The sequence below is a fragment of the Anser anser genome (genome assembly GCF_964211835.1).
Source record: "Anser anser genome assembly, chromosome: 9".
NCBI classification, from domain to species: Eukaryota; Metazoa; Chordata; class Aves; order Anseriformes; family Anatidae; genus Anser; species Anser anser.
Genome location: NC_139729.1, coordinates 13,527,645 through 13,536,447, shown reverse-complemented (window position 1 = coordinate 13,536,447; position 8,803 = coordinate 13,527,645). Strand labels below are relative to the sequence as shown.

The 8,803-nt window shown below is 51.3% G+C and overlaps 1 protein-coding gene across 1 annotated transcript; it reads left to right on the top strand.

Moving 5' to 3' along the window:
* Positions 1 to 642: 642 nt before the first annotated feature.
* On the top strand, positions 643 to 8,394 carry SRPRB (SRP receptor subunit beta). The gene is made up of 7 exons (XM_083848110.1): positions 643 to 791; positions 901 to 995; positions 1,114 to 1,191; positions 2,782 to 2,864; positions 3,283 to 3,419; positions 4,037 to 4,091; positions 5,944 to 8,394. Exons 1-7 carry the CDS (start codon positions 680 to 682, stop codon positions 6,158 to 6,160), a joined length of 777 nt encoding a protein of 258 aa, XP_083704236.1. The 5' UTR covers positions 643 to 679; the 3' UTR covers positions 6,161 to 8,394.
* Positions 8,395 to 8,803: the final 409 nt, after the last annotated feature.

Genomic DNA, 8,803 nt, shown 5'->3' with positions numbered 1-8,803 from the left:
GCAGCAGCTCTGCCAGGAGCGGCTCTGCCTGCAGCCACCCTCCAGACCTCCGGCAGAGCCGGGGGATGACGCTCCTTCAGTTTTAACCAATTTGGGATGCTTTTTGCCATCTCCCCATGGCAGCCTCTTCCCTCTGCTTCCCCACCTATGTCCCTTTCCCCCTCTGGGCATCCCCGCCCCTCATTGTGGCCTTCCAGTACTTGAAGGGAGCGTGTAAACAGGAAGGGGAACGCCTGTTTACATGTGTTGATAGTGACAGGACAAGGGGGAATGGTTTTAAACAAAGACAGGGGAGATTTAGGTTAGATATTAGGAGGAAGTTTTTCACTCAGAGGGTGGCGAGGCACTGGAATGGTTTGCCCGGAGCGGTTGTGGATGCCCCATCCCTGGATATCATAGAATCATAGAATATCCTGAGTTGGAAGGGACCCATAAGGATCATCGAGTCCAACTCCTGATGGAGATAGTCAAGACTAGGTTGGACAAGGCCCTGGGCAACCTGATCTAGCGGGTGGCAACCCTGCCCAGAGCAGGGGGGTGACACTAGGTGATCTCCAAGGTCCTTCCCAACCCCAGGCCATTCTACGGTCCCAAGACTACAACTCCCAGGAGCCCCCGCGGCAGCGCGGCGGCTCAGCACCGGGAGCGGCGGCGCGGAAGCGGCGCGAGGCGGGCGGCCATGGCGGGGGCGCTGGAGCCGTACCTGGACTCGCTGCGGCGGGAGCTGCAGGCGCCCGGCCCCGCCGCGCTCTCCGTGCTGCTGGCGCTGCTCCTCGTCGCCATCACGCTCCGTGAGTCGCGGGGCGGGGGCGGGCCAGGCCGGGCCGGGCCGGGCCGGGGGGCGGCGCGGGGCGCAGCGCGGTCCCCGCGGGCTGAGTCCGGCCGTGCTGTGTCCCGCAGTGCTCTGGAGGCTCGCGCAGGCCGGGAGGAGCGGCCGCAGGGCCGTGCTGCTGCTGGGGCTCTGCGACGCGGGGAAGACGCTGCTGTTCGCCAGGGTGAGTGCGGGCCGGGGCGGCCACGCGTCCTCCGCGCTCGCTTTGCCCGCCTTTAACTTCCTCTCCTCGTTCGGTTGTTTTTTCTGTTTTTTTTTTTTTTTTTTTTTTCTCCTCGCAGCTGCTGACAGGCAGGTACCGGGACACTCAGACGTCTATAACCGACAGCTCTGCCGTCTACAGGGTCAGCAGCGACAAGGTGAGCCGGCTCCGGTCGATGCCGCGGTCTGCCCGAACCCGGCCTGGTGCTTGCTGGGCTTTGCAGGCCTCCAGCTTGGAAGCAGTCCGGTGCTTGGCCTGAGTAGGCAAGGATTCCTTTAGGCAGTGTGCAGCCAGGAAAATATTGGCAGGTATTAGGGGCTCCTTGTCTGCAGAGGTGGTTTTTTTCTTTTTTTTTTTTTTTTACAAGAGGAAAAAGGAGCAGCTTTTAAAGCTGAGTAAAACATGCAGCACTGTGGAGAGAGGGCTCTGGCACGGAGCAGGAAGATTTGTGAGGAAGCGTTGTTCGGTTGTGTTGAGTTTATTTGCTTGGCCTTAATTTCACTCCCAAGAAAATCTGCCCTTAGAAGGTTTGCAGGCTTAAAAATGGCCTTCAGCTGAACTTCATCTGGCCCCCAGAAGGGGTTGGTTATTTCCAGATGCTAGGCTGCTGCAGTTATTTTCCATTTATGATGATCTCTTCAGTTTCAGAAGTGTTTCTTTTTCTTGCTGGGTGCAGACGTGGCAGCGAAAGCATGAGCTGACAGCATGTTATCTGCTGGTGAATTTTAAAGGTAGATGTTTTTCTGCCTTTTCTGTGGCAATCTGTGTTAACAGTGGTAATAATAAGGGGTTAAAAACTTAGTAAAAAGAATTGCAGGGCTTTTTAGTTTTTTAAATGTCTCTTTAAGATTGAGCAGTCAGATATTTGGGGTGATGGAATGCTGTAAGACAGGCTGCTGTTTTTCTGATCAAAGGTTTCCATTAAAATACGAAAGCAGTGAGTAGACAGGGTCTTGTGTAGCGTTCTTTCCCCTCTCAGGAACAGCACGTGTTATGCTGAGAACAGTGACGTGGCCCTCTGTGGTCACATCTGTCAGGAGCCTGCGAGAGGCATTCGTTCTCTTTAATGTCACTGCTTTGGCTGGCTGGCTGCCTGTGGAAAGAGAAATGATTGCTGCTTTTAATTCAAGAAGTATCTTGCAAGGCTGCTTTTGCCTTATTTCCTAAGAAAGCTGTGTGTATTTAGGTTGGCTTGCAGTTGGGTAGTTTGTGTGCCTGAATAGATGTCTCAATTCAGAGATTGTGGCTGATTCCGTGCCAGGGACTGGCAGAGCGGGAGGCTGTGGTTTTGCTGTGCAGAGGTATACTTGCCAACAGAGGCGGTGTAAATCTGCCGGTGTACTGAGTGAGGCAGCCTTCCTAAAGCTCTGCCACTTGCACTGTACGCGTGGTGCTCGCAGGGAGGGTGCTCTGAAGGAGGAGAGGGTGGAGCGTGCTCGTTTCTGCACGGCTGTGCTCCGTCCTCGCAGCTCTGCCAGGCGGTTTGCTGGTGTCGCTCTCTCCTTACCGAGTCATGGCCATGAGTGTTGTTTCTCAGCAGTTCTAAGACAGCACCTCAGCCTGTCATAATTGTTTGGGCCAATGGAGAGACTGCACCCAGGGGAGAGTTATGTGCTTCTGTCCTGTAGGGGGTCACTCCCCACTCCTGCCTCAGCTGGAGCCCGCCACCAGACTGGTTTTCCCCAGGCTGTGATCGCCGGTCCCCCAGGTGCAGGGGTTGCTAACACCCTCTCCCTTCTGTTCCCAGAGCGCTAATGTGACTTTAATCGACCTCCCAGGCCACGAGAGCCTGCGGCTTCAGTTCTTGGAGAGGTTCAAGGCTGCAGCCAGGTAAGGTGCAGGCAGTTGGCAGGGGAGGAGGAAGTGGGGGATGTTCTTTATTGCCAGGGATGAGCCAGGTGAGGGTGCCGTGAGCTGGGTTGTGTGTGTGTGTGTCCTGAGAGTCAGCTCTGCTTTGGGGCACTGGGGGTTCTGCTTCCCCCACTTGCCTGCCTTTGCAGTGCATCAGGAAGCAAAGCAAACGCAGCAGGGAGGGTTTGGGGATGCGGTATGTCTTTGGGACAGAGAGGGACAGGTTTCCTGCTGGGTGTGAACACGGGGTGTATATCAGCCCCCATGTCCTGACCCGCTTTTAGGTTGAATGAGGTTGGGTGTGGAAACAGCTGTCTTGGCCTAGGCTGCAATATCTGCAGGGGAGGGTGGTTGCAGAGGTTCATGCCCAGCACCTGTTCCCTTCTCTCTCCTCCAGAGCCATTGTGTTTGTGGTGGACAGCGTAGCTTTCCAGCGGGAGGTGAAGGATGTGGCGGAGTTCCTGTACCAGGTCCTGGTCGACAGCACAGTGCTCAAAAATGCGCCGGCGCTGCTGATAGCTTGCAATAAGCAAGGTATTGTGTGAGCCCTGAAGGTGGGAATGGTGGTTATTCAGTCCCTGAGTGATGGTTGGGGTTAACGCCATACGTGGTTGTGAAATCACGGCTTAGGAGTCATAATTTCAGCAAAATGAAGGCTGGAAATTAGTTGTAGACCTGGGCTACTCAGCAAGGACATTTCTAGCCGCCTCTGGAAGAACTCTTAGGTCAGGTATGTCAAATAGCTTTTCAGAGAGGCACCGACTGGAGAGCTACAGCTCTTCAGACAGGTTTAAGTAAGGCACGTAGCTTTTTGCTTGTGCGGAAGGCTGCTAGATTTTCAGATCTCTACAGCTTTCCCCATTGAGGTGTGGATCCTCACAGGTTAATCAGAAGCTTTTTGCCAGAATCAGGTTTGGTGCTTTCAGGTAATGAGAAAAAACAAATTCTCTGCCTTATATCAGGCACTCGACTTGCCCACAGACACAAAGCTCCTGTCTCCATTATCCTAGCACAGACACTGTTGTTGTTGTGCCATTAGGTCTAACCACAGCACGGTATAAGCAGGCCTTGCCGTAACTTTAGGAGCCTGAGGCAGGTTCTGATCTCTGACAAAACCAAAGAGCTAATTTCCTTTTCTTTTCTCTGTCTAGATGTCACAATGGCAAAATCAGCAAAACTTATTCAACAGCAGCTGGAGAAAGAGCTGTAAGTGTGAAATTGGATCTTAAACCCTCTGAGCTTTTCTCCTCCTTTCTGTCTCTTCTGCCAATGCTCAGCGAGGCCCTTGAGCCACATCTGTTCTTTGAAGATAAAGAACATTCTGTTTTGTCTGTGTAGGTGTAATCAGGATGAGAGAAGATTGCTCCTTGCTAAGGCACTAAGATCTAGGACTGCTGCAGTCTTGACAAAAAAAAAAAAAAAAAGGCAGTGTGTTCCTTGCTAGAAACTGTAGTGTGGAGAACATCCCAGTCCTTACCTAAAAGTCTCCAAACAAATGCATGTTCCTGGAATGCAGTTGTCTCGTTGCCCCCCTCTTTGGCCAGTAGATGGCAGCAGGGTGATTTGTACCGCTTCCTCTTCACTGCTGAGTGCCTAACCTCCCTTCTGTAAGGCAGTTGAAATCCTGCGGAGAGATTGCTGTTTGTATCTGTGCCTGATGCAGCCTCTTGACTTCCCTAGCCTGGCTTTTGGGAACTTAGAGGCAGTCAAATCACAGTGCGTGATCCCTGATATCACGGTGCCTCCCTCTGCCCAGATGACCTGTTGAACTAGTGAAGGTCTTGAGCACTGTGTGCCTTTTAACTTCAGGCACTTGCAGTCAGACAAGCAGCTCTCACAGTCCGGCTTCATTCCCTAGCACGAGAACAGGTTTTTGCCTCTTCAGAAGTTCTGCTTCCCTCTCCAAATTGACGCTCGTGGTTGGAAGTCATGCCTCGCTGAGGAATTGAGCAGCAGCACTTCCATGCGTTAGCCCTTCCCACCAAGAGCACTGTTTTGCAGGGGACGCGTGCCCTGTGACAGCTGCTGTCCAGCCTGGAGGGCAGAGAATGGAAAACCCCAGGACTGTGCAGGCTGTGGTAGCTGGTGTCCAGCCGCATCTGTCCTTTGAGGGCAAGTCTCCAGTTCCAGGATGTCGTTCTGATGGGGTTGTCGTGCAGGGAGGTGTCTCTTCTCCTGGTGTGAGCGTGGTCTTGGGTCCCTGCAATGCCCCCACCCATTGCAACTCAAGAGTTTTTGACTTTTTTTTTCCCCCTCAGCATCCTAAATTAAGTCTAGTACAGTCTGCAATGCCTCCAGGTTCATGTTTGCATCAGATTCGCATGTTTTTGCTGAGGAGGGGTCAGACCTGGGAATGAATGAATTTACTAATGCACAGCTCAATAATCCTACTCCCTCTAATGTGCTTAGTTTGTATCAGTCTGTGCTCTTGGCAGGCTGATCACATTGATGGGTAAGATTCGCTTTGTGCAGAGAAAGAGTTGGGGCTGTTAAGAGATTCTGTTCCTGTTGGAAGGAGGAGGGAGACTGTTGGAATGCTGCTTTCTCTCTCAACAGGAGATTCTGGGGAGCCTGCACTGGCTCACAGCATGGAGGAGAAAGCATAAAACTCCCAGGAAGTGTGCGTGCAAGCATGTCTAGGTTACTTAGTGTTTTCTGACCTCCCACTCTGTACAACAGCATCCATCACTTGCCGCCGTGCATGACTCCTGGTGTCTGCCATGGGGATATTGGGGAAATTCAGACGAGGACATTGATGTCCAACTGTTGCTGTTGTTTATTGTAGAACAAAACCAGTTTAAGCACCCTCTCGTAGAGGGGCCTTCTGTCGTTTGTCTTGATCTCTTGAGCCTCTCAGTTGTGTCTTCCGGCAGCTGTTTTCAAGTGGCTGAAGTTCCTGTGTCTCATGGGGCAGAGTCATGGGTGTGCCTCTGGGACCTTCTGTCCTTGGTGTTCCTGGTGTCCTGCTGGCAGCTGAATCCCGAGCATCTCAGCAGCTGTGACATAGGTAATCTGTTCTGGTTCATGGTTCTTGATCCTGTCCTTTCTTTCTCTGCAGCAACACCTTACGAGTGACCCGCTCTGCAGCCCCCACCAGTCTGGACGGTTCCGCCGTAGGGGGCCCCGCTCAGCTGGGGAAGAAGGGCAAGGACTTTGACTTCTCCCAGCTGCCAATGAGGGTGGAGTTTGTGGAGTGCAGCGCCCGTGGCAGCAAGGGAGAGGAGGGGGATGCCGACTTCGAGGGCCTTGAGAAGTGGCTGGCCAAGATCGCTTGAACAGAGAAGGGCAGGGCGGGAGGGAGAGATGTGGGGAGGCTGGGTGGGTGGGACACTTGGAGAGTGAAAGGAAAGAGATGGTTTGAGGCACTTAAATCTCATCTTGTAGAAGATAATTCTGGAAGTTTCTTCTAGAAAAAGCTGGAAACGAGCATTGCGGTGTCTTCCTCTGCTGCTTATGGCCTTGGGAGTAACGTAATATCTGGTGTGATTTCTCTGACTGTGTCCATCACACTGCAACCTTTTTTTCCTCTCCCTTCTTCCTTCATCTTTCTCTGGGATGCTTACCCTATGGGCTTCTGTGTTTCCTTGAAATGTTTGGTCTTTTCATTTGGCAGCTGCCAGGCAAATTAGGGACGAGAGCACTGCCAGGTGAGTCTTCTAGAGACTGGAATCCTTGTCCTTTTCTGTCTTGGTTTAGCGTCGCATCCCTGTTACTTCTGCTTACTTACCTGCTGCCCTGGCAAAGTGCACAGACTCTCTGTTGGGCAGTTGCTGAGGCGAGTAAAAAAAGCTGTTTTCCTCTATCTACTACTTCCCCATTCTTCCAGACTGGTGCAGTCCAGTTTCTGTGGCACTGGAGCGACTTAATAAATCCCAAAAGCAGGCTGGCTCATTTACCTCTGTCACTGTGCACTGCTGGTGTCCGGCTGCGGTGCCTTTGTCTTTGGGTGATTTCTTCTGTTGGATGGTTCTTGGGAGTTTTTCTTTTAAATGAGGGCTACGTCCTGAAAGCTTGTTTCACTCTCCTCTGACAGACATGTATGCACGCTTTCCATATGACAGTTTCAGAAGGGTCTTAGCTTCAAGCAATAAGGAAGATGCATTTTTAGATAGATGCCTACATTGTTGGTGAGATCTGTCATGCCAGCTTGTTTGTTGTGCAATCCCCTGCCCGTCTCCTCCCTAGTGACTGCAATAAAGAGACTTTTTTGTGTTTGTAATCAGCAGTTGCAGCGAAGTGAGAGAGAACGTTGGGCTGATAGCACACTCGTGTGTGAGCGCGATTCCTCCCTGCAAAAAGATGCTTGGTGCAGAAGGAAATGTGATTTTTTTCCAGTGCTTGTTGTGGTTGATGCCAAAGGTGCTGCTGTATGTGTGCTCTCATTCAGAGAGCGCTTGTTGCTCTGGCTCTTGCAGCGGCTCGGCTGGCTATTTGGAGGCTGGAAGTGATGGTGGTGGTATCTTAATTCAGCATGTGTTAGACCTGAACTTTCCAAAGGACCTTTGCTCTTCTTCCTTGCTCTTGCCAGGAGTGTTGGTTATCAAAAGGGAAACTTTGCAGCAGCATTAGTGCTGGCCAGGTGGGAGATGAGACCCTGGTGTCACGCTGGCTATTCAGCTTCCCTTTCCTGAACAACAGCCTTAAAACCCAGGCAGTCACCCTGCCCAGCAGCTTTGTGCTCTGTTGGGGTGCTAGCTCAACATGGCTCTTCTGTGAGGATGATTGCTCTCCAGGATGCCCTACTGGATTTGCAAGGTCCTATAGCACTGAAGCTTTTCCTCCATTTTTCTTGTTTCCTCTTTTGTTTTAGGTAAGGAGGGACTGAATGGTTCCTGATAGACCTTTTCTGGCCTCTGCAGACATCTCTGGTTTGATGCTTCCTCAACTGATCTGTTGTGTTCTTCTCCCTTCTTTCTGGGCATCCTTTGCCTCCCTGTAGCATTATCAAGTGTTAGTAGCGATGGGAAGAGCAAGAACAGCCTTTTCTGTGAAGACCTGTGCTTGCGATGGAGCTGGGCCTGGCATTTCTAGTCTTGTGAACCCGGTGTGTCTTCATGGGCACCTGGCCCTTTCCTCTGCAGCTGGGAGTGCTTGGGAGCGGCCCTGAGCAAGGGGCTGTGCCCTTCTGTGTAGGGAAACCTCCAGGCTGGCTGGTGACTGCAAGGGAGAGCTGAGGTGAGGCTGATCTCCAGATCAAGCCAGGAGGTGTCGGGTCCGTATGGGAGGTGGGGAGGGTTATATTTATGAAGTACCTTATATGCTTCTATTTGCAGCTAGACCATTGCTGCAACTTGTTTTGCTTGAACTCTCTTTGCTGGAGCCCTTTCACAGGACACGTTATTTCAGTCCATAATGCTGAAACAAGAATATTGCTGTCGTTGGGTGGTAACTCTGCATAGACACTTCTTCCAGAGCAGAGGCTGAGCACCAGCTTCTGGAAGGATAAGGTAGTACGAGGCCACAACTAGTTTTAAGTTATTCTTTAATAAATATATTCCTTAAATAAAAAGTGTTTGGCTAAATGTTTGTTCTCCAGTCCTGATTTGGTTGGTCTGTATTGGCCTCTGCCCTGACTCTTCTCAGAGTTGTTCAAGTGCACACGTGCTGAGGCTTTGCTTCTGCTCAGCACAGCACTGGAGATCAGCCTTCCTGCTTGGTGGTCAGGTCTGTTTTGATAAATAACAGTTGTTTGTTTGTTGTTTTTTTTGGTGGGTGGGTGTTTTGTGTATTTATTTCTTAGTCTGAGTGTTCAAGAAGCGATAATCAAGTAGACAAAAAAAACACTTTATTTGTACAAATGTACAGGAAAATGCAAGCCAGCTGCAGCACACTGTGTGCTGAGTGGCTGAGGAAGAGAGCAGAATGGGAAACAACTGAGTTGTTTTCTCATTTTTGTCAGCTTTGTGCACTGTGTTTTT